We start from the raw sequence: 25,008 nt of genomic DNA on the forward strand, positions 1-25,008 counted from the left end.
ATATTTATATGTGCATTTACCTGTGACTTTACAACAAATGTATTTATTAGCCTATCTAACAGCATTCTTATGAAAGATTAGATCCTGAGCTCTTCTCCCAGGAACTGGAAATTTATTTCAACCATATATTCTAAGGCTTATGTGTTTCTGTCAAATAAAAACTTGCTGTAATTTTTTAAGCCTCTAGCCCTTAAACAAGCTCTAATTAATGGACAGTGTACTTATAACCGTTAATTTCCTATGTTACTTTAAAATTCCATGAATGAACAATAATTTCAGCCTACATAGAATAAATGTGATCTTTGTCTAGCTGAAGTAGCACACATCATATTAGGTTGTCTTTTGTATTGAGCTAAAAAAAGCACAGAAAAATTGCCTATACAACTTTTTTATTCCTTATCTCAAACCAAGACCAAATCCTTAGTAATGTACCAAGTGGTTCATATAATGAAAACCTAGTATCTTCTCCAGCAGCCTGTAATTGTTTCTTGCTTTTAATTTTACCAAAGAACTTTGTTGCCCATCTCTAAAACACACTCAACACAACATATACTACATAATATATATAATACACTCATACACAAAAACAACAAACAAAAAGCCCCCAAAAACCACAAGCAAACCAACCTAAAACCCCCTCCCGCTAAATAAAACACCTTTGAAACTCCTTTTTCAATGTACACCTTTTTTAGGTAACAACAGAAGTCAAAACATTGGCATTTTCTCCCATGAAGGACTCTTAGTTTAAGAAAGAAACAGATGGCATAGCTACTCAAGAGGTAATTATTAACTTGGTAAGTGAATCACAGTAAAGCTCCTGCTTCATTTCGATAGTTTTGGGAACATGCTGGGCCAGAAAATTTGCAACAGCTGAGGAATCAACCCATTAGGACAACAGATAAGTGAAAATACTACTTGTTAGTAAATTGGGCATGTAAATGTCCAAAAAAGACTACAGTTCAATGCAGCTTTTTCTTCACTAGAATTTCTCCTCTTCCTACAGGAAGAAACTTTCTTTTAGACTTCTGAATAATTAAGTACCATTTGAAATGACTGACACTTACTGGGTTCATAGTAATCCAGTACAGTCACTGAAGCATCTTGGATATTTGCCACCTTGAAGTCTCTCACAGCTGGAATATCCACACAAACCTGTGTTTCATTTAGCTAGAAAAACAGAAGAGAAACATCCTGAGAACCCTGGGGATGGTGGCTTCATGGAGGAGCTAAGGACTTTTAGCTCAGTGGTAGTCCATTACTAAAGGCTTCAGAGTCAGGATGCATATAAAGATGATTATTTCATCTTTGCAGTAATTTTGGTCAAATTACAGAGTTCATGATATGTCTGCCGCCTTATGTGTGATTTTTAAGTGGCCTAATTCAGAAACCCCTTACAAATACAACTGAGCTGCACCTATCCAATCAGTCTCACTAAAAATAGAACTATTAATTCCATGTAAATAGCAGATATTGATTTCCCCAAAGAACACAGTCATAACGTCTTTCCAAATTAAAGCCTAACAATGTCAAAGTCAAGATTAAAATCACCACAAACACATTTCTTTGTTATTTCCAACTTACAGAGTCAAAGTATAGGTTGACTTTTCCATTGTCTTTTTCCGTCTTCTTGACAGTATTTTCTAATGGAACAAAATCTGGTGACACAGAGAAACCACTGAGTAAGCCAACCTCCATGAGGACCATACCACTCCTGGGAGCCGTGCCAGAACCAAAGTACCTTTTCAAAACACAGAGACAAAGAAACTTTCAGTAGAAATACAGTAGCCCACTCTCCAAAGAAAACATTTGATCGTTAAGTTCCAACTAATGAAGTAATAATGCTTAATACTTGGGAAACAAATGGAACAAAATACTCACAAGAAAATGTCTAACGATAAAGAGCTAATAATTAATTTCCCAATTATTTTTCCAGCTAATTTTAGCCACATATGCAAAAGCTGGTTTAGCACTGAGAAAACTGCAATACATAAATCATGTGAGAGACTACACTGACACCATGAGGAACTTTCAATCGGCACCTATTAGTACAGATTTATGTTACAAATATGCAGAAACTGTTGCAATTAAACACATTTCAAAAAAAGTTATTAAGAAACTGCTGTAGGAATTCTTGTACTGAAATATATGTATCTCCTCTCATGAATGCATTGTTTTACTTTCATTCATTTTGGAGGCTAAGATCCAGGTGTATGCACCAAAGAAGTCTCCCAGATCTTTTCATATTTCCTGCACAGAGACTGATGGTACCATTAACAAACTCATCACCAAATTATTTCACGAAGTTTCCGTTTTAAAATGCATAGCCATGTTATTAATCCACATTTGGAAGAATATTTAATAAGCCGAGTCCCCTCTTTTTTCCTAAATAATGCTTACTATTATATCTTCTTCCAATGTGAAAACCAGATGCTGGAGTAAAAGTTTGCTCTATTAAGCAAACTTTGCACACTATGGCGCATAACAGATGTATCAAATTATATTTATGGTGCTCTGTGCCACAAGTGTCACCTAAATGACCTGCAAAAGATTCTACTGCTTTAAATAAAGCAGGTAGCAGAAGAGTTTCCCCTGCCTTAGCATGGAAGATAAATGATTATTGTTCCACTAAAATAGAAGTGTCTCCAATCCTCATTTCAAAAGGCTGGTAGTATTGAAAATAATTAAACTCTTTCTTTGTAGAGCTGAGTAGTTAAAAAAAATAAAGGAGAAGAGTTGCTTTCAAAGCAATGCTGTTAAGCCTGGCTGATTCAAGGCAGATACAACTTTGAAAGAAATACAGCACAACTGCTGACTTCAGTTGGCTCACAATATTAGAAAAAAATGAAACCATCTGTTCAACGATGTACTGTGCCAAAGTAGCTGCTATTGAAAACAAATAATTGAATTGGAACTGGATACAATTATTTCTGCATAATTACCAATAAGAGGAGAGTAAAATAGCTGTCTAGCCAGCCTGGGGTGCTACTAAAACACCAACATGGAACCAAACTATCTTGATACTGTCAAGGAGTGAATTAGATATATCCCTAGAATTTATGAGGATATGGCTCTCAAAAACAGAAGAGAGGCAGACTTGGAGGGGGGTTGTGGTACCATCACTTCAACTCCATGGTCTCTTAAAAAAGGGGACAAAACCATCATGCAAGAATGACCAGTAAGAGAAAGACAGACTTGAAACTTGTACCTGAGGAAAACAGATAATATTTTCAGTTGAACTTTATGTTTCAGCTCATCAGCAATATGAGATCAGGGTGAGACCCTCTCAAAGATGATGCAAAGAGAAAACAAAACCAAGCTAGTGTAGAGAGAAAGCAGAAATGAGAGAGTAAAATGAACCATCAGTGATCAGTTTCCCATGTCTGGAAAAGGTATGTAGGCAGTAAGACTTAGGAAAAAGGTAGCAATCCTGGGTATTTGCCTCCCAGAGAGTGTGTTAGCTCCTCTAACCAAGAACCACTTCAATTTGAATGAGACATCATCTGCTCTAGTGTCATAAATAATACCAGTTAAGAAGACCATAGCCAACCCCTATCAAGCTGGCTGAGAGAAGGTGGATATTCTCCAGATTAAAGACAAAAAAAATTGTGAAGTTGAAGCCTTCGGTACCTATGTATATCCACAGCTAGATGCATGCCCACAGCTAGACTACACATACCCACTCGTGAGATTTCAACAGCCTTTTTGTATTGGTTTCTCTACTAGAAAGCCAGGTCATGTTATAAATATCATAAGTAGGCCAACTATAAACTAATTTAGGAATATAGATATGGCATATATTATATACAATTTATAGGGAAAAGAAGAGGAAAATTACTAGTCCACCAAGCTCAGCAATCAGAGATGAAGCCATAGCCTAAGCAATTTAAACAGACTTCCTCAAAGTACCAGTCCCTTTCCACAATAAGAGCTGATGGAACTGATTTTGGAACTAACTAAATGCTCCAAGTAGTCTCTTGAGGCTGCTTTTCAATGTCACTAGGTTTCCCTCTATTCTTTGAGCACTTAGCATCACCACCCTAGAGAATGCCCACAGAGATGGAGCTCTTCTCTGTATTTTAAGCAAAAGGTCTTAGCTAGAGAGCCAGATTGCCCAAAACAGACTTACCCCAAACCCATCATGTACACCCTTTACATGTCAGAAGTTTGTGCTAGACTTTAGAATGCTGTTGACAGTTCATAGCAGAGTTTAAAAGAGAACAAGCCCCTTCTGTTTCAAGAGCTCTCATGTATTCTAGTGTCTCTGCCCACCATCTGTGTCACTGAACTGGATATTAGAAACATATAAAAACAGAGCTCTGGCTTTATGCCTGCTGGCTATTTCCCAAATTAAATCAATGCTCTCTACTGAAATCATATTCTCTATAGCTGATTATTTGTATGATGGTGTCACCTACAGGCTCATCTCCAGTCACAGCTCCCTTGTGGAAGGCAGAGCGTAAGAATAGTCAAGGCATACGTGTGCAAAGTTTAAATAAATAGCAAAAAAAGGTTGTGGATGAAAGGCATGTAAGAGGAATCATGGTGGATCAGGTGGTACTTTGCAAATCTTGCATTTACAAGGAATGTAACAAGATGTTACATATCTAATATGTATAATGCCACAAGAAGAAAACAGTACTTCTAGAGGAAATATTCACAAACAGATTAAATCCTTAAATACAACAAATGCAGTCATCTCAACATTACTGTGGATTATAAAAGTCAAAAACCATAAATACATATATATATATTTATAGTAAGATAAAAATGTCCTATAGGGTTTCATATGGAATATGCAGTGGTCTTTAACTACACTAGGAAATGCATACTGAAGAAACTGCCAGAAAACAAACACCTTCAAATATATATTTTAAATATGTGTATAAACACTTCCACAGCAAGCAAAATGGAAGCACAAAGGAGACAAATAACTTGATTGACTGGCAAACAAGGAATATGCAGTTCAAAGTCACCTATGTGTAATGTAATGTAAATTCCAGACAAATAACTTGATTGACTGGCTGACCAAGGAATATGCAGTTCAAAGTCACCTATGTGTAATGTAATGTAAATTCTATCCAGGTAACACCTGGTGGCTGTCCTGTGGTCCCCGAGATGAAACTTGAGAAGTCTCAGCTCAGTTCTTAGCAGCCGATTACTGAACAAGAAACATCACCCCAGATGCACGCGTTCTCCCATATCCTCCTATGCCCTCCCCCTTATTCAGTAAAAAGAACAGAATTAGCCTGGGTGGAAAACTTTCCACCTCTTTCAAATCTAGAATAATGTATTATATTCTATTACCAAGTTCTTAACTACTGGTGAATGAAAGACCACAAATATAGTTGCACAATAAGGTAAAGGGAATTTATCATTATGTAAATATGGATTTTGTCTTCTGCCAAAATTGTTCTGAGTGAAGTTAATAACAGAGATGAAAAAAAAAAAGATTACTTCATGGTGTTTGTAGCACTTCAGAACTTCCTTCTCTCTTTACAAAAAAATCTACTTCTGTATCAAAAGCAAAGGATTCTTTTCATAAAAGGTAAGAGCAATAGGCCCTTGTCAGAGTTTGCTACTCAAGTTAGAATGCAGAGATACTGATTCAATTTTCCAGTCTGTCCACACTCATCCCTGTAGCTCAAAAGCACTTGAGGTTTTTTTCTTGTATTTCATACAAATACTTTCACATTCCTCTAACATTTAGGGTACCTCAATCTTTATGTGTAACAGTAAAAAAAAATCACCTGGCCAGTAAAAATTTATTTATAAACTGATTCTTAGTTTCACTACTACCATCTGTGCAAAGTAATTTTTATTGTCTTCAGGTATACATTTATATCCCAGACATTAGTAAATTCTTACAAACAAATGGATAATTTAGCTTATTTAAAGCAATCTAAAGTTGGTATATACAAAGAGATGTATGAGACTCTCCAAGTGATTTACCTACCTTGTGCACACATTCAAAGTCAAGTGGTTTGTATCATCTTTATCATCTTTTACATCAACATTCAAGTCAAAGGCTTCTTGATTTTGGACAGTTCTGAGCCTCTGATTGTTGTGCTTTGTGTTGTACATAACATTCAGCTGTGGATTGAAAGTACAGACATCAGATGACACGTACAGCAAACAGTGTGATTTAAACACCAAGTTGCTAGCACCATAACACCAGAGGAGCCTTCACATGAAGAAACACACATTTGCACAGACCTGCTAGCCTATAATTGACTTGCTAACCTATAACTTGGACAAGCCCCTGTCATACCTTTAAATCTGGACTGACAATTTTCCATTTGCTACCTGAAACCATTGTAGAAGGACTGTGATTTTCCGGAAGCAATTCTCATTCCATTTTCTTTAGCCAAGAAAAATGCATACTGAGGTCTTGCAAGGGGAGTTATTTTAGCCACTTTCTGCTTATTTTTCTACTTAAAGCAAAGAAGAACTCCCTCACCATGCTATGTGTTTTATCTGGATGACTGAGGGAATCGTCTTTAATTTCTGAAATTTGCTTTTACTGCCATGTCTCTCACTTTTTAATACAAAAATTATGCTCCTCCTTTCAATCTCTACACATAATTCCCATTGTCCTGCCCAACATTCCTGAATTTAGCATGCTATATGAGTGCAGAGGCACTCAGGACAGCCATGGTGCAACTGTGAAGATTTATCATGTCGAACTGCTCCACAGGAGAAGGCAGTACCAAGGATGAAACCAATCTAGAAAGCCTGCCAGCTGAAGGCACACAAAAAGCAGTGCCTTAACAATCTGTCACCATAGAAACAAAACTGTTTTAACTTCTGCCAGAAAAAGCTAATGAATGGGAACTTACTGCCAAGGCAGGATGTTCTGAAACCACATACTGAACAGGTCAATCAGCTAGTATTTTCATGGAATAAGCTATTGCTGTTCTGGTCTGACTTTCTTTTCCCTCTTTCTCACGACAATGAAGGACAACATTTTCACAACACAGTTTAATTAAAGCCTTCTTCTCTATATACACTCACTTTGGAGACAGAAGGCTATTATACAGAAACTCACATTAAATTAACAAAATGAACTGGTCTGACTCTCTTTTCCCTCTTTCTCATGACAATGAAGGACAACGTTTTCACAACACAGAGTTTAATTAAAGCCTTCTTCTGTATATACACTCACTTTGGAGACACAAGGCTATTATACAGAAACTCACATTAAATTAACAAAATGAACAACTAATGAACAACTATATTTCTTAACTTTTAAAAAGCAACTGCCAAAGCTAAAGGCAGAACTGGTCCAGTCTTGTGTATAGTGGACCCACTTCTGGTGAGAGGCCCAAGGAGAAAAAACTAAAAGCTAGTTTTCTGCATGAGAGTAAAGCTTCAAATAGAGGACACTATCAACTGCACTACACTTCTAAAAATGTAGCATATTTATAATCCCCTAATCAATGCCTATCCTTTTTCTTCTTAAACTAGCAGCATAAATGAGCTTGACTGAGCATGTGAATTCAATGAAAACATCTCCAATCTTTTCTGTCCCTTTTTGAGTACTCAATATCCATTAAAACAGTAATGGAGAAATATGTGTGCGTTTCATCATGTACCTATTTCAGTACCATCACACTAAATAACATTCAGTCCTCTGCCTAAGTCCAATAAAAATACAGTGGGAAAAAAGTCACTGTTTCCAGTAATGAGTAACAGGGAATTCTGAGAGTTTTTCCTCATTCCCTCTCTACACTTCATCAGGAGATTGAGGAGATCTTGTTCACCTATCCACTTTGCCCATACCCACCCTTGTTTGAGCCTGTCCACCCTCCCCTTGTTGCTAGTTCTAGATTTTAGCGGCATTCTCCTTCCTTCCAAGAAGTCATGGGCCATGCCAAGTATTTTAGTCAGCTCACAGAAGAAACATCTTTATTTCAAGGCTTTCAGCAGGCCTCCTAAGGCAGATTGGTTCTTTGACTCCTCTCCCTAGAGCATCTTTCATAATACCCTAACCCATCCTCTCTTCCCTCTTGCAGAGTAAGTGTCTTAGGTCTTGCATGGGATATACCCACAATGGGATATACCTACAATGGAGAGACAAGTAGAAAACTTTATTGACACCAGGACCAAAAAGCTATAAGTAAATGTCTGCCTTTACAATCATAATATCCAAAATAAATACATTTTATGAGATCCCAAAGGGTCAGGAGTGAGAGTAGAAAACTTTATTGACACCAGGACAAAAAACTATAAGTAAATGTCTGCCTTTACTATCATAATATCCAAAATAAATACATTTTATGAGATCCCAAAGGGTCAGGAGTGAATGCACTGCCAACTTGCACGCACAGACAGTGATATTTCACCAAAAAATAAAATTTCCTAAGAATCCATTCTGTTGGGAAAGCATGATGTTTCCATTAATGGATTTAATCTTGTATTGTGTGATATTTAAATGAAATACTGTTTTGACATACTACATTTGGTGAGAAAGCCAAATCCCAGAACAGTGATTCTTACCACTGTACTCTGATGGGCCCAAGACAATGAAACCCAGCTGAAGAAATGTGATTGCAATATCATATGATATATGATTTATTAAATCTGATCCAGACCTAGCCTATGTCTGGGAAAAAGAGAAATCTCATTCAGTGTCCTCAGTGCTCTTTCTTTTAGAATATCACATCTGCTAAAGGAAGCAGAAGGAAGGAACTGATCTCAGCAAAGACATTCTGGAGGAACTACTACCTAGCCTATGTCTGGGAAAAAGAAATCTCATTCTTTTTTCCTCGGGGCTCTTTCTTTTAGAATATCAGACCTGCTAAAGGAAGCAGAAGGAAGGAACTGATCTCAGCAAAGACATTCTGGAGGAACTACTCCAGGGTGTTAAGTGTAATAGTCTGAATCAAGTCACAGCATCTCTGATTCAAAGCTTCGGGAAAAGAGGCAACAGCACAGTGACCTAAATGAACAAGATAATTTAGCCTTGGTTCCTGAACAGCAGTTCTTTGTGAGCACATTTCCATATTCATGCAACAAACAGAAACTTATAACTGGTGTTATACACCCCAGGGAATGCTCCCAAAAGTCAACTGACTATTCTTGGTGGAAGACTTCTGGTCAAACTAGCAAGTCTGGTGAAGAATATGAAGTTTTCCTGCTGAAAATAATGTAATTGGAACTAATGTGTTTTCACAAAAGGTATTAATTTCAACAAATCAGTGTTTTCCAGCAGGAAACAATTTGCTGAAAAGTTTTTCATCCGCTCGCCTGACAAATTAACTGACTTAATATCAGGGAGTATTTCTCAACAATTATTAGGGTTAAGTAGTCTTAACTGTTCTGGAGCTCCACTTTGTTACATTCCACACAATCACGCACACAGGCACACTGAAACCACAGATGTGTGCACGCAGTCCTGCTGAGATGCTCATTCCTATCTTGGTCTGCAAGTCTGAATCTAAATTATCCTCTAAAACTTTTGAACTTTGCTGTAACTTTGTTTATATTCTGGGAATTAATAAACATGGGTTGTGATTTATAGCACTTGAGGGTTTTGCAGACTGGTGATGAATGAATGAGGTGTATCTCCAGCTGCTGTTCACTGCTGATAGGCAGCTGTGAAGACTTCTTTGAAAAGGTATTTTATCCCAAAACACATTTACCAACCATCACCAGGCTTTTTTTTGCTTCCCAAATGTATAAGAACGCTAAAGTCAAAGATAAATTGGATGGAACTTGGCTTCCCAAATGTATAAAGTCAAAGATAAATTGGATGGAACTTGAGATAGAATCTAACCTGGCATAAAACTTGAAGATACATAAAGGTGACTTTGGATCAGTTGTCTCAGTTTTCCACTGTGACTAGTAGTCCAGTAGGAACTCTTGTTTTATGACACAGTCATCAAGTATAAGTTTATACTCTCAATAAAATGAGTCTCTCATGGTCAGAGATTAGCTGAGTCTGCTAGCTTTTCCAAGGTCTGCTCTTTCACCTCTCTGGTCACAACCAATTGCCATGGAAAGGGCACAGGGAAGTTAGATGCAACACTGTTTTCTGATATGGTATTTCTCCTTCCACTTTCTGCCATGCCCACATTTTGGTTGATGCTAAGTATCTATTACTGTTTGTAGTCTGCAGGATCCTTTGACTCTGTTTTTCATGCTACTGCTGAACACTGTAAAAATTGCTGGAGAACCCAGCTGTAATAACCTCCTCTTTTTAGTTTTTGTCACTTTCTACTTCAATGAGAGGAAAATAATTCTTATAACTAGCAATGCAATCTTACTCTGTATTGATCCGTACCTTATAATGGTTTACCACAGGTTCTCAATGAGGCATTTCTGCCTAGTCCACACACCTGTTTTACTCTGAATTCTGTCTGCTAGTATACCACTACAGTCCTTTTTCTTGCAAATGGACATTGCACTTCTGCAGAAGGACAGGGCTGCTTAGATACAGCTCTGGCTCATGGAAGTGCCCCAAAACTGTCTTAAAAGGCCACACCATTGGTCAGAAACTACAGGAATACGTACATATTTTGTTCACATCCTCATTAGTGAACTGCTTTGCTACTGATTTAAGACATTCTGGAAGACTGTTCCTATCAACATGTTTTATAAAACTTCCAAAACACACCTTCCTTACAGAAAGCATATCTTCAGCAAGAATACCTACCTGATTGCCTGCATTGCCTACCTGAAAGACGGCAAATCCCATTCCCTCCGCTGACACTGTAATTGTCATTTGTTGTGCAGGGGGAATCTGAAAAAAAGATGAGCAAAAAAAAGTATTTTCAACGTACTTTAAATCAGCAGACTTTACAAAAGTATTCCTCGCTTTTTACAGTACCTCCTTAGTCTGAAGCAGGAAACGATTTCGAGTATCAATTGAGAATGTTTCTGGCATTTCCAAAGAAGGGGCTGTCACTGTTATATCCATTTCTGTTTTGCTTGCTGCTGTGAGAGCTGCAAACAGACTCAAGGCTTGTAGAGCCACCACTGTGTCCTGTTGAGAGAAACAAACCCTTCTGTATTGAAAGAAGCAGCCAGCACAGCACATAGACCATGCCTTGGGGAGCTCGTAGTCCCTGCATTCACCCATTTCTTGATTATGCTGGAATCTTCCTGCAGCCACCTCCATATCTCTGGATTCCCCTAGCATGAAGATCCCAGCCCAGAAGAGAGAGCAACACAAGACAAGAAGTTAGCTACTGTGGGAATGGAAAATGAGGTGGGAGCCAGCCAAGGAAGTTTTCCTCTTGTGCAAGGTGTGTGCAACACCTGACAATCTGAGAGACACAACAATCAGAATTACACACCAACCACGGAGAAAGACACAGAGGAAAGTAACAACATTGCTACTTTCTAGATTTATTTAGTGACTGTGCATTAAGTACTCAGTACTGCACAGGCGTTTTTCAGAGCCTTGATCATTGATGCAAAAGCTACAGGTCTGAAAAATCATCAACACTAATTTTAACAAATGGTTGAAATGAATTTTTATCAGACACTCAACAACAACTTCAAAGGGTTTCCCCCTCTGTTTTGGTCCAAAGGTTTTGTGCAATTGTTTAACCACTGCAGAATATATTTACAAACACCCAGTCATATCTATATTTTTTCATCTTTATGTGTGACTGTAGGCTTAGCTCTCCAGGTTTTGAACACAAGAGGCAGTGTTTGAATGTTTGGTCCAGCCCAGTTTAGGAACTGAGAATTTTAACATCCACTATTTTCTGGGAAGAAATACAGTAATCAAATATATGTCTCTAATCTCAGGGACTTTTACTGTTCATTTGGTTCATTTTGCATTGTTAATCAGAGTGAAGAAATTGGCCTTTCAGCCTTGGCATACAGATACTTTACCTATTATTAGGCCTCTTCCAATAACAAAATTCTGACATAACAGGAATTCATGCACAACAACATAGTGACTGTGCCATACCCTAAAGGGCTAGTATGGGCTTACTATTCACTCTAACTCATTAAAAAAAAAAAAAAACACAAACCACACATTCTCCTTCCCATGCCACATCCTTGTCTGAGATGACCTGCTTCACTGATTTCTTAAAATGCAGAAAGATCAGCTGATTAGCAACTGCAAATTCACAGTAAACTGTATCATGTGTACAGATCATGGTGAATTACTACACCCAATTTATAAGGCATCACACATGCAACTTAATGCTTTCCTCCTTATTGTGCAACAATATATTAAGTTTCTTATGTAACTCATGGAAGGAAACACTCCAAACATTATTTTTTAAAGGAAACTTAAAAGTTAAGTAAAAAACTATGGAGTAATTTATACAAATTTAAAAAGTCATCTAGCAAGACATTGGAGCAATTTTCAAATCTAAACAGTTTAGACCATGGAAGAACAAAATGATTAAATTAATTTCTTAATTTTACCCTCAAGCATAAAATTGATAGATTTTCAAACTTCCAAGTAAAATAGGTTTCTGGAGAATAGAGAAAAGCTTTTTAAACTCACTTAATGCTTCAATTAACCTCTTCAAATAATAAGCAAGAATTAACACATTAGGAAAGCACTAAATACCTCAGGGGAACCTGGCCAGTTCTTAAAATGCATTGTACTCAGAACACATTTCTCTCAGATTAATACCAACCAACATCTGAAAAGAATGAAGGATAGGCCGTACATCTTGGTACCAAGCAGCATGAGGAAATGTGACATTTTACTATGACCAGCATTTGTAGTTAATTTAAAAGCTAGTTTAAACCAATGCAATCCAAAGTACTATCTAATTTTTTGGTTGCCAGCACAGCTTACAAGACATGGCTTCAATAACATGGAAACATCCTGGAGATAGTAAAGATATTCCAAATTTCATGGCCCATCAAAAATCTATGCAATAATAAGGACAAAATACATTAGTAAGTTAAGACCAACTGCCAAAAGAGGGATTAGGTTAGACTGTTTTTCTGAAACTTACTCCCTTCAGTTAATGGCTAAGTTAATTGCTTTTCAGGAGTTTGATGACCCACGCATGGCAAGAATAAAAAGAGGCTTCTCTCCTTGGAGAGGAAGTAAGCATATATATTCATCATACTTATTTTGAAAATATGTTTAATTACTTTTCCACAGGCACTACTATTTCTTCTTAATTTGTTATTAGTACATTATATAAAGAAGGTCTCCCGCTAATTCTCTTTTTTATTAGACTTGCCAAAAATACTAAAACTGGCAGTTCAGGAGTAAGATGGCAATAATTCAAGCTTGTACATAACCAAAGCTGTTACAGCAAAACAAAATTCAGTAATTATTAAGTAAGAATGGTCCTTTTTAATTTTGAAATATACACTGCTTGTTTAGAATGTATAGCAAAACCCCTTAAGACAAGATATTACCTGAGTAGATGAAAATCCCCCAAGGTGATTTCTTTGATGACTTAACCATTTCATGACAGGGATCCCTTCAGCTAATCTGTCTTGATGAAAGTGAGAGAGCAGAGCGTATGCTGCAAGTTCAATATCAATGGACCGTGGCTGCCATGAGTCAGACATTTCAGAAGCAGGTGTTACCCAAAAACGAAATTCTCCTGTAAAAGGAACCATCAATAACCTGATCCACATACTAAAATCTTTGGATTTCTGGGAAAGTCTTAGGGGAAACCTCTTAATTAATGCTCATACATGGGCTCTAGCAAGGAAGGATCTATGACATTGTGTTAATCTTTAGGTGTGTGTTCCATAAGGTACTTCCTCGGCAATATTTGAATCTAGATACAAAAAAAAGCTGGAGTCTAAACAGTCACTCAACTGATTTCAGTGAACTTTACACTGATCCTTTCCTTGTCAGCCAGAAGTGCTCACATAAAGAACCCCTTCTGAAAAGGCCACCTAGTTGTTCTTGTGCTCCTTTCTCTCAGGACCAGAGAAGGCACCTCAGGCAGCACAGCTGCTCAATAGACTCATTCTTGAGTAAAGCCTTCCCAAAAAAATGACTTCTGCTCTTCCAAGAAGAGACTGTCCAAAAGGCCTAACTCAGTAAACATAGACGGATACTCAAAAGGCTCTGTTGCTAGGCTATAACACATATTCCTTTGGATTCTTGAAGACGACAGTTACTATTTTGAGCCAAAAACTTTTATTTCATATACTCCATATGGTCTATTCTTCCCCCAAATTAGGAAAAATAATTCAGCTGAACTTGAAAGAGTTTAAATATACTGAGATGATAGGTCCCCAGAGAAAGTGCAGCAGACCTCTGCATTGCCTTACAGAAAGTCCAATATTTCACCTCTTCTTTCTAATACTCATTGCTCCCCAATACTCTCCTAATCTCTCCAAACTACACTGGAATAGTGAACTTCATCCATTCTCTCTCTTTAACCAGGCTGATCATACAAGGTGCATAGTAAAACAGGAAAACTGACAAGTCATGTCCTTCAACAGCATCACAGTACTCCTATAAGGAACACAGTAACTGAGACTGAAGGCCTAAGCCTTATTGTGAATTGCCACTCATTTATGGACACTTCTTACGTCTTGGGACTTCTTAACTAATTTTCTATATCGTACTCTGAACAGACTTGAATTCTGAACACAGAGCTGTAGATATTATATGATAAATATTTTTAAATTTGACAAAAATCTATCTGTACAACTGTGCAAAATATTTGTGCAGTACCTTGGTGTTCTGCCCTCTGGTTCAGCATATTCAGTGCTTCCTTTGCTCTTGGACTTTTTGCCCAGGACAATGCATATGTCACAAGTGCCAATGTGTAATTATCTGAAATGCCTTCTTCTAATTTCTCTTCTAGAAAGTTTGTAGCACTCTTGATGGCATAAGCATGCTGGAAATTAAGATAATATTGAAGAATGTACAGTGAATGACATATCTTGGAATAGATTAACGTAAAAGAAAAATTTTCACTGAACCAGAAATTATTAGCCCAAAACCACAGCCAAGAAGCAATGAAAATCTCTTTCAGAGTCACACATGAATCTCAAAGGCAAACCTTTTGATCTGGCACTGTCTTTATGAAATTAAATTTCAATTAAATCAATTGGAATAGCTTAATAACTTTAAGACTAGTTCCCCCCAAGAAATTTCTTTCCAAGTTCTTGGACTCAAGTCATGACAGTATTCTTGCTAACAGAAACTACCTTTAGATTTTGCAAATATAAAACTGAAGAGCTTAACACAACTTTGCATTGCTTTGAATAGCTAAGGGATATTTAACAAAATCAGGTTAGATTTTGTCTGTGTTCAAATATTCCTCTATTTATATTAACTACCAAGTATTTGTCAGGTACTATGAAAATTTATGAAGCATTCTCCTAACTATGAATCATATTTATGAACTTCAATACCCGTTTATCTGGGAACCCCAGGAGGGATGACATGATGTAAGCTGTGAGAGTAATTGGATTGTTGGTGCCTCCTTGAAGATCACTGTGTAACACTTTCCCAGGCTCCTGGAACTCTCCATTTAATTTCTGGTGATGGACAATCCATTTAGCTGTATCCATGAGTACATCTTCGTCAATATCTATGAACGGACGAGCTTGAAGGAAACATCTCAATACAAAAGCTGATAACCTTGGGGGAAAGGTTCATCAAGTAAGTCAAAATTCATTTTGCATTACAGCTTCCTCTGTTTCAGATGATATAAGAATATCATAAAGCACAAGGTGCTCCACACACCCCTACCAAGCAGAGCAAAATGCATGCCTCACCCAGATAAGCAAGTAGACTAAACTTAATCCACAAAAAAATGAAGATATGTCCTTTTTTTTTCCTCAAGATCACCCCTTCTGCAGCTATGTTTCAAAAATAAATACAGAGTATAGACTCTGAGTCTGCCAGCACAAGCATTTTTTTTTTAAACATTGCTCTCCTGCCTTCTGCCGCTGGACAGAAGTTATAATTTACAAAGTAATGCAGTAATGGGTTTGATGTTAACTATCAGCACTATCCCTGGTAATGATACTCTTGAAATAACCTTGGTTGTTTTATTATTCATCCCACATTATCCCTCAACTCCCTTCTTTCCAAATGTGCATTCATGTAACTTGTCACTGCAGTATTTAAGTACTAAAGCTGCCAGTACAGGTAAACAATCTTCATCTTCCAATCCATCAATATTGGGTCAAAGGCAAATCCTGCTGATGTCAATGAAAGATGCCCACTGAGTCCAAAAGTCAGTCTCGTTCAGTGGCACAGCAACAGGGACAGAAGCATGTGCTGAAATACGTCAGTACATCTGAACTGAGCAAGGGCTAGCAGAACAAAGCGCTGGAACCTCCCTCTTTATCAGGCTTCCATGACTGTGCTCTGGAGTATGCAACTGGAACCTCCCTCTGTTATCTATCAGGCTTCCATGACTGTGCTCTGGAGTATGCATCCTGGACTGAAACTCAGCACTGAAAAGACTTTTTCAGCTGTGTTTACAGTCCCAATAAAAGGAAGTGTGACAGATGCAAGTAGAACAAATTTTTACCACCAGTAACTCTGTTCACCCCCTACAAAATGTCTCAGTCAGTCTTCAGCTTCCAGTATGGAGATAACTGATAATCTGATTGAAGCAGTGATGATCGCACAGCCCTAAATGGTTTCAGTCAAGCGCAAGAATAAGTAATTTAATTGTAATTGTTCATTCCTTTGAGGAAAGCAACAGAAAAAAAACCTTCAGACAAAACTATTTATCTGGTTAAAATAATTCATCATTCCTTTTGTTTTTTTCCCAAAATTAAAAAGCCTTGCCCTAATAATAACTGATAATCTGATTGAAGATTGATGATCACACAGCCCTAAATGGTTTCAGTCAAGCGCAAGAATAAGTAATTTAATTGTAATTCTTCATTCCTTTGAGGAAAGCAACAGAAAAAAAACCTTCAGACAAAACTAGTTATCTGGTCAAAATAATTCATCATTCCTTTTGTTTTTTTCCCAAAATTAAAAAGCCTTGCCCTAATAATGCCTTTGACAATATGTTATCCAGCAAGAAAGACTTGGAGTTGGCCTAAACACTTAATGAAAACCAGGCAAAAGGCTAATACAGCTGGAAACTTTTACCAGCTTCACAAAAACTTTTCAGATGCAGGGAAAATATCTAAAAAACTAAAATTCCACAATTATTTCTGGCAGAACTACTCACCATGTGCTCCCAGAGGGATCTTCATTTCCAAAGGCACTAAAAGAGCCATCATCCCTCTGGAAAAGCAGCTCTCTTTGGTAGCCTGAAGTGGAAAAGTAGAGACAGGTATTGAACACTTTCCTCTCATGTGGGTTTCTGTACAAACTGGAACTGAAACTGCTGATAGGAACCAAGGCATTTTCTAAGGTTGCAAAGGGCACTACTTAAAGCTTGTATTTCATAAAAAAACTCCCAAATATGCAGGGACACACAAAACCATGTAAAAAATGGTGAGGAAGTGGGCAGCAATAGGAAGGACCTATCTACAAAAGGAGAACCAGAAACTCCTGTGGCTGCTCATCAGCCACCCAGCCAGTGCAGAGATGTGCTCCCACACATCCAGGGGTTCTAGGAGCACAGCAGTGAGAGCAGAGCAGAGATGCAGCTATAGTTCATTGCTTCATCACTTTGGGGATCTTGTGTAGCTACAGAAGTGCCCCATCTTTACAGCACAAGCAAAAACTACGTGTTTTCCAACTGGAAGGGCAAGGCAACAAATGCTGCTAGAAAACCAGGCCTCCTCTTCAGATGTTCCTCTTCAGGTGTTTTTTGACAAATCAGTAGGCTTGCCATCAGAAAAAGCAAGTTGAAAATTGGTTGTTCTGAAATGAGTGAAAAATTTCAAAAGACCTGAAGATCCCGAAATCCTACGAAGAACCATTTAAAATGTTACTCTAAGATTTTTTTCAATATCCTGAACAAGTGCAGCTATCTCGTGACTGCAGGACACCCACAATAGAAGGCCTCAACGGCTCCCTGGCTGCTCACAACCACCAGCAGCATTCTCACTCATAGATGATTTCTGTACAGAACCAGTGTTCCTTATGGCAGAAATGAAGAGCTTCCTATGATATGCTACTCACTGTAGTTTCTGGTGTCTAAAGCCTTTCTTCCTTTGCATTTTGCCTGCCATTTGTGAATCCAGAATAGTAACAGCATCTATTTACAGCATTTAATAACACATCATTTCTGTCCCTCCACTTTGCCTTTTCCCTTGGTTTGACTATTTTAGCTATTATAATTAGTAAAGTATACTCATTAATCGAAGACCTGATAGATACAGACACAATACAGAATCAGGCAGAAAGAAAACTCTCAGGCAACCATCAATAAGTCCTACACAAATGAATGAATGTACACAAATATGTCCCGTGTGGTCCATCCAGCTACAACTGTAACTACATCCCAGAAAACTGTTCCTTGCTTTCACTGATAAAGAATTAATCACCCATTTCCATACCATCCTGACTGTAGATGCACAGAAAGTGAACCATAACCCTAATTACTGAGGAACAAATGGCCTGATCCCTCAATCTAAGTGCCAGTATAAGATGATTTCCTAGTCATGGTCTGTCTGTAATAGAAGAGAATGAGAAACAAAGTTATGAGTCTGCTAGAGTATAACTGGGTACCTTCCCATGTAACTCTACTAGCAAGAAATCTAGCTTTTGGGTCTTCTTTAGAAGAATTTGCAATTGAAATTTTTGCTTTAATATAGGGGTTTTATTATGTATTTAGCATGACAGTGGCTAATTACATCACTAAAACTGATGAATCTTTCAGATACAGACATACCTGTCCGCTCAGTTAATGATACTAAATGGAAGTGAAAAGAAGTGGCATTTCTCCCCAAGAAAAGCAAACTCACTGTCAAAGTTTAAGCCTCCAAATAATGTTCTATGAGGAGCACAAATACATGTACATATAAAAACAGACTGCTTCCTCTTCAAACATATCTGACTGCAAGGCCTGAAAATAAGGTCTTCTGCTTCTTTGCAGAACTGGCAATATGCAGCAATAAATATTATAATCACCATCCTGCTGGTAGTGTAAAAAGCCCTAGACTACAGCTTTCAGCCTGTTTAACAGAGACTGCTGGGCAGCCCTTACACAGGCACAAATTCATCTCAGAACGTAGGCTGGGGAGGGATCAAAAAGATGAGCAGAACCAGAGAGAGAGAGATCACTCAGCTATTTCCTACATTCTGTTTGCTTTCGTCTCAGTGCCAGCCCTGCTGCAGTCACGCAAAAGTCTCCCAGCACGAGTGTATCCAGCATGGGAACGCCCGCAGGAAGGCTGGAACAGGAGAGCTGGAGGCTCCCGCGAACCACCGCGCTCGGTCCAGCAGGCGCTCAGTCACACGTGAAAAACGATACGCCAAACGTCAACACACGGAAGGAAAAGAAGGATCCTATTATGAAGATGTCCACTGATATTCTCAGAGGGCTGGCTGGAACCCAAGAGATGTAGGAGGCTCACTGAAAAGAGCTCACAAGGCTGAAAGAGGAATGCATCAGGATGGAAAGGACTTCAGAAAGATGTGGAAGACTAAAGGATCTCACCTTTTACACAGCTTGGAAATTGTGCTCAAAATCTTTACCTCTTTTGGGTCTAACAAAAAAACTTTTAGACCGACCAGTTTTTTTTAATTTCAGAAAAAGTGATTTGATTTAAAGATGGGATTTGTCATTACCACAATTAAGAAATGTGCTTAAAAGGCAACTTTTCTTTGGGTTTGCCTTTGTTCTAAGTAAATAAAACTGCTAAAAGAAAGAGCATATAGCAGTGTCTGCTAGCTATATGATCCCTTCTTCTCATAAGTATTTAGCCATAAATGAATTGTATTTACTTCAGATTCTGAGGTTACTTTTTTAAATACTTGGTGAATTATGACATGCGAAATAGCCTGTTTTCAATTAAACTTCACAACAATCCTTTCAAAAACTGAGTCTATAAAAATTACATCTTAAGCTAAAGTTAATTTCAACTTGAAGATTACACTTGAAAAAATAATCAGTGCAACAACAGAAAACAATTGTTAAAATAAAGCAAAAAAAGCCAGAATATTTTTAGATTGTGGTTCTTTTCTATGTTAAGGTTACAAATATTTCAGCATATCTAATGTTTTGGCACCTACAGTGTTAAAAACACATACCTCATTTCAGAGCCTTAGAACAAAGTTAAGAACACAATACAATCTGTATGTAAGTGATATTTAAGCCTGTAATTTTCATTTGCTTTGAAATAACTTAAATAAATCCACTATTGGAAAACTTCAGAAAACTATGGTACCAAAGCTCAGTCTTAAAAGAGTGACAGATTGCTTACAAACTTCAGAGTAGCTGTTGACATAACACATCTCTTCCTCCCCACTGTACTTTTCAACTAAACCATGTAGTAGGAAGGGTTTAAAAAAAAATTCATTTAACTGCTTTGACAGAAAATTGGAATCCTGATGAAAGGCAAATTTATTTTGAGCTGTGCCTTTTCCAGGGGAAATGTCAACAACTTTAAAAAATCAAATAAAAAAGACTTAGAGTGAGTAAACAAGAATTGAAAATGTCATCACGATGCCTTAGTAGGGGTGTAGCTCACATGGGGCTGTGGTGTCACTGCTCTCTGAGAAGCAGGCTCAGCATGGAGACTGACTCATGGCAAGTGTGGGACACCACACAGACACATATCAGACACTGTCTGATCCAAAAGCCAGAGTGCAACTGTGGTCTCCAAACTTTGTGATGTTCTGGAGTATCTCCTGATTCAAATATGTAACAATTTCCAACTAAAATTTTCCAGCTTTTGATTTCTAGCACAGAGTTCACTTCTGACCAAGCCTGAAATTTGTGTGGGCAAAAAAGCCAGCTATGAGATCAAATGCCACTCCTTGAGCTCCACAAGGACATGTCAGGTCAGGATGTGTCACTGAAGATGTGGGCTGAACATGGTTCACTCTGCTCACTGACTCATTTTCAACTGCTGTGCTTCAGGCAGAGATCAGAAATGTTTGCTCACATGTGGTTTTATCAAACGAGAAGTAATAACCATCTAGGAAATCCATGTGACTTACCTTCTAAAATGCATTTCCCAGATGAAAAAAAGCATTTATACAAAACCAACAATTTTTTTTTCTGAGAAAACTTGCCCTTGTAAACAAAATAATTTGCTCTCTAATTATATCAACCCAGAATGAAGAGGAAGAAAATGAAAAAAGTGGGTTTCTCTTCCAGTTCTCATGACACAAACTGCACAATATTACTAACACCAGATGCAGAGTCACAGAGATCTTTTTTACTAGGAAAAGCTCTTAAAAATCTGCCATCCTTATTTTATGCATACAGACCTTTTCTCATAAACGATACTGCTCTTGATCTAATATCCTCTCTCAGCTGCCTGGTTTTAGTCAAGTATTGCAAAATATAAACATTCGGAGCAAAATTGATCATATTCTGTTCACCACAGCCATAAGGCATCTTAATCAATGATGACAAACCGTTGATAGAAGGCCCCAGTAAATCACCTGAAAGATAAAATTCAACCAAAATAAACCAAAGCTTGCTACAAATAAATGCACATCTCATATATAAAGGGTGTTATAATCTAAATTGGGAGCAAATATGATACATTGGGAACGTTTCTACTAAACACCTCTAAGCACGCAGAAAAGATACTTCATCTATTTCATCTACTTCAGTACTTTATGCCCACTTATGCAGCTCCCTACAGACCCTTCCAACTACAGAGTAATTTCAAAGAGTTACCATTAAAAAAAACAAACCAAAAAATCCCAAACCAAACACAACCCCACATAACCAACATCTATTTAATCCAGGAAAATGTTTCACTAGCAGTATGCATTTGAAACTTCATTTATTCCTTCTCTCACCTACAGTTATCAAAGCCTAGGTGTCACAATAAACAACAGTTAGTCACATTATAGGTATCATTCTGCAGACAGAGTAATTAGAATGGTATACTAGCAAACTTTGCAGAACCTTTCTGACCAAAATCTAACCCTCTAACTCTGAAAATACCTTACAAACACCATTTTGTAATAAATTAAACAAATTAAAGGAATAGAACACTCCATCCACAAAGTCTCCCAATGTTTAGCATAATGCATAATGGTAAATTACTGTGACTTAAAGATTCAACCTATTTACATTGCAGTCAAATAAAAATTAATGCCTTAATTAATTCCCTAATGATAGAAACAGAGTAAGTTAATTCTTACCAACAGCAGTGACCTGCACTCTCTCACTGCCACTTACAACATCAGAAGGAAAAGTGAATTCCAAAGTTTTTGACACTGTTTGTCGTTTGTTCCCAGTCAAATCCAAAAGGACTGTCTGAGAATATATCTGTTCCAGTCCTTCAGCCTATAAAAATAAAGACAGGGATTCTGAGTATCCTTCTGTAGTTGATCCTGCCCTGAGCAGGAAGGTCATGCTACTCCCTTCCAGCCTCACCCATTGTTTGGTTCTATGATCTTAAGCTTCTACTGCAGGATGAGATACACAAATGTCTGCCACCTTCCACTGAAATGGAGCCTAACACAAATCAGACATCCAAACCTAGGCAAGTCTTATCAGTGTCTGGTTTACCAGAAAGTCTGGAAGCTAAAATTCCACCTGCACCAAAATACAGAAATATTAATCTAAAATAGGCCTGAATGAAAGGCAGATGTGTGGCAAAATCAATTGCATTTATCTGAAACAATCACCAGGTCCACTCTGCACAGGTTGTTAAATTAGCTGCAGCACCAGGGGTTCAGTGATACACAAACAGCTTTCACCTTGCTTTCAAGAAGCATTGGACAAACTATCTGTAGTAGAACAGATCTATGGGTTCATTCCTGGAAGGGGAATCTAAAGAATTTTAAAGGACTTTTAAAAATTTGTTTTATAAGAAGTGTTTTCTACTTAAAGCCACCTGACCCCAAACCAACCAAGCAGAGCAAGAGGCAACAAGCACACTGGTTTGCCTTTTTGCTGCACTATGTAGCCTGTTTTTGGGAACAATTTACTTCAGGGATAAGGCAAGCTGCAGACTGTTTACCTTGACTATAACTTTCTGGATAACAGCATCAGAAGCAGCAGATGATATTGCTGTCACTTTGATGGGAATCTCTCCCAGCTGTTTTGGCTTGATTGGGAATTGAACCGTTTTCCCATCTTCACTTGGTACAGATATAGATTGTTCATTTGCTGTAGCATTTATTTCATTGGATGTTAGAATAATTTCAAAAGCATCGTTCACATCCAGGATCACAGTAACCTGTAAATACAGTAACATTTGCAATACAAAGTGTTAATTTTGAAAAGGTGCTTTTATAAGGTGCCACCTGTTTTGTGTATAGAGACATAGGTCTGCCCTCTGCAGAAAATACACCAGTTCTCACAAAGAAAGACATAGTCTCCACCAGTGATGAAAACCCTGCAATATCTAGTAAAATTCAAAGATAAAGAGATTGTTATGTTACCTCAGCTTCTTCTTTCAAATAATTAAAGATGTTCACTTCCAGAATGAACTGCTCTCCTCTGATGACAGAGTATGGAAGGTTCAGGAAAATGAAAAAAGGCTGAAAAACTTCTAGCTGCAAAAGAAAATCAGTCATGAACCCTTACAACCAGAGACTAGAAAGAAAATTACTATACAACATGTCTTCCAATCACTTTTAAATTCAATGACAGAGTAATGTTTAGCTGTACTCTACAGCTGACAAAACATACTACTGCAGAGTTGAAACAGGAGGAGTAGGTGCTTCTGGTCATTAGCACCTTTAGAGACACCGTTCAGATGAGAGCTGCCAACAGCTTTGACAGAGCAGTCTCAACAGAGGCAACTGAATTTGGACTATGAGTCTATCACCTGACAAGTTTGGAAGCTGTGCTCTGTCCTCAGCTCTCACTAAGGTAATTGAATTGCTCTGAGTACACAAGTGATGGATCAATGTCAGTTGACCTATCTTCATGTCAATACACCAGTAACTAAATAACTGCCTCACCCAAATTTTGCAATTAAACAACACCTTACAATGTTTGGGGTTTTTTAAATTTAGTAAAATTAATCTTAGCATAACTTCTTTAGTTATACTTCTAAAAATACATACTATATTAATTAAAATATAAACTGCAGAAGTATAGCAACAAGCAGTTTCTTTTATCTGTGAACAGAGTTTTGGAATAAATCTCGCCTCTAAGAAGTCAATGGTAAGGTCTTATCAAGCTGAATGGGATCAAAATTTCACTGTTTTTGAACATCTGTACAATAAGAATGGCTGAGACATACTATCAATTATTATCAAAATGTCAACTAAAAAGAATTTTAATTCAGTTTGCATTTAAAAACATCTTCCAAGCGTTTAGAGTTTCAGAAACAAAAATTCTTCCATTTTTTCTAGTTAGCAAATATTCCAATACTTTCTCTAAAAAAAAAAAAAAGTCATTTGCTAAAGCTCTCAGAGTCATAAACTTTAGATATTAAACATTACAGAAGTTCTGGAGACTTTTAGGTTAGTTCATAGTAAAGGTTTTCCCTATGTACCTTTTTCTTTGTTGTTTTTATTTTACTTTTCTTTAAAACTAAAGTTTTACACTCAGGAATGTGCCAGTATATTACAAAAATACAACTGAGTAAAATTACTGACACTCTGTGTAAGAGAAGTCAAAATAAAACCATGATGCAAAGCAGTACATGACATAAAGCACACAGATGTCATTTATTTCCCCCATTACATTTTTCATGTCTTTCTTTTGCTTGCCTCTCTGTATGGTACTGATTAACATATTTCAGCCATATGGAACTCTAAGCACAACCTAAATGTCCCAACAATAGTGAATACTGAACAGTGCATGGGGGTGATTATAGCTACACTATTATCTCAACATCTGTTCTACTTGGAGCCTCCTCACATTTGAGGATGAGAGGCCAAGTGTGTATTTCCTTACAGTTTTAATCAGAAAACTATTCCTCTTTCTGTCCCATCTCTGCCAAGCCAAGTGAAAGAAACAAGAATCAAGATTCCAGTCTCAAAGGAGCCTTAGCCACAAAATCCAGATTGAGCTCCAAATTCTGCAGTGGAGT

General features: G+C 37.5%; 1 protein-coding gene across 1 annotated transcript in view; it reads right to left on the minus strand.

The window, feature by feature from the left end:
• CD109 (CD109 molecule) overlaps positions 1-25,008 on the minus strand; it is a 72,505-nt gene that overhangs the window by 6,475 nt on the left and 41,022 nt on the right. Inside the window, exons 20-32 of the mRNA XM_039730164.1 lie at positions 23,405-23,518; positions 22,981-23,199; positions 22,157-22,301; positions 21,266-21,442; positions 17,106-17,187; positions 15,319-15,547; positions 14,633-14,798; positions 13,351-13,541; positions 10,829-10,984; positions 10,676-10,741; positions 5,954-6,090; positions 1,582-1,738; positions 1,065-1,167 (exon numbers count right to left, since the gene is read on the minus strand). Coding sequence (XP_039586098.1) covers positions 1,065-1,167; positions 1,582-1,738; positions 5,954-6,090; positions 10,676-10,741; positions 10,829-10,984; positions 13,351-13,541; positions 14,633-14,798; positions 15,319-15,547; positions 17,106-17,187; positions 21,266-21,442; positions 22,157-22,301; positions 22,981-23,199; positions 23,405-23,518 — 1,942 coding nt within the window. The remainder of the gene's footprint in view (positions 1-1,064; positions 1,168-1,581; positions 1,739-5,953; positions 6,091-10,675; positions 10,742-10,828; positions 10,985-13,350; positions 13,542-14,632; positions 14,799-15,318; positions 15,548-17,105; positions 17,188-21,265; positions 21,443-22,156; positions 22,302-22,980; positions 23,200-23,404; positions 23,519-25,008) is intronic.

This window comes from Passer montanus, unplaced genomic scaffold (assembly GCF_014805655.1).
Source record: "Passer montanus isolate IOZ18808 unplaced genomic scaffold, ASM1480565v1 scaffold11, whole genome shotgun sequence".
Lineage (NCBI taxonomy): Eukaryota > Metazoa > Chordata > Aves > Passeriformes > Passeridae > Passer > Passer montanus.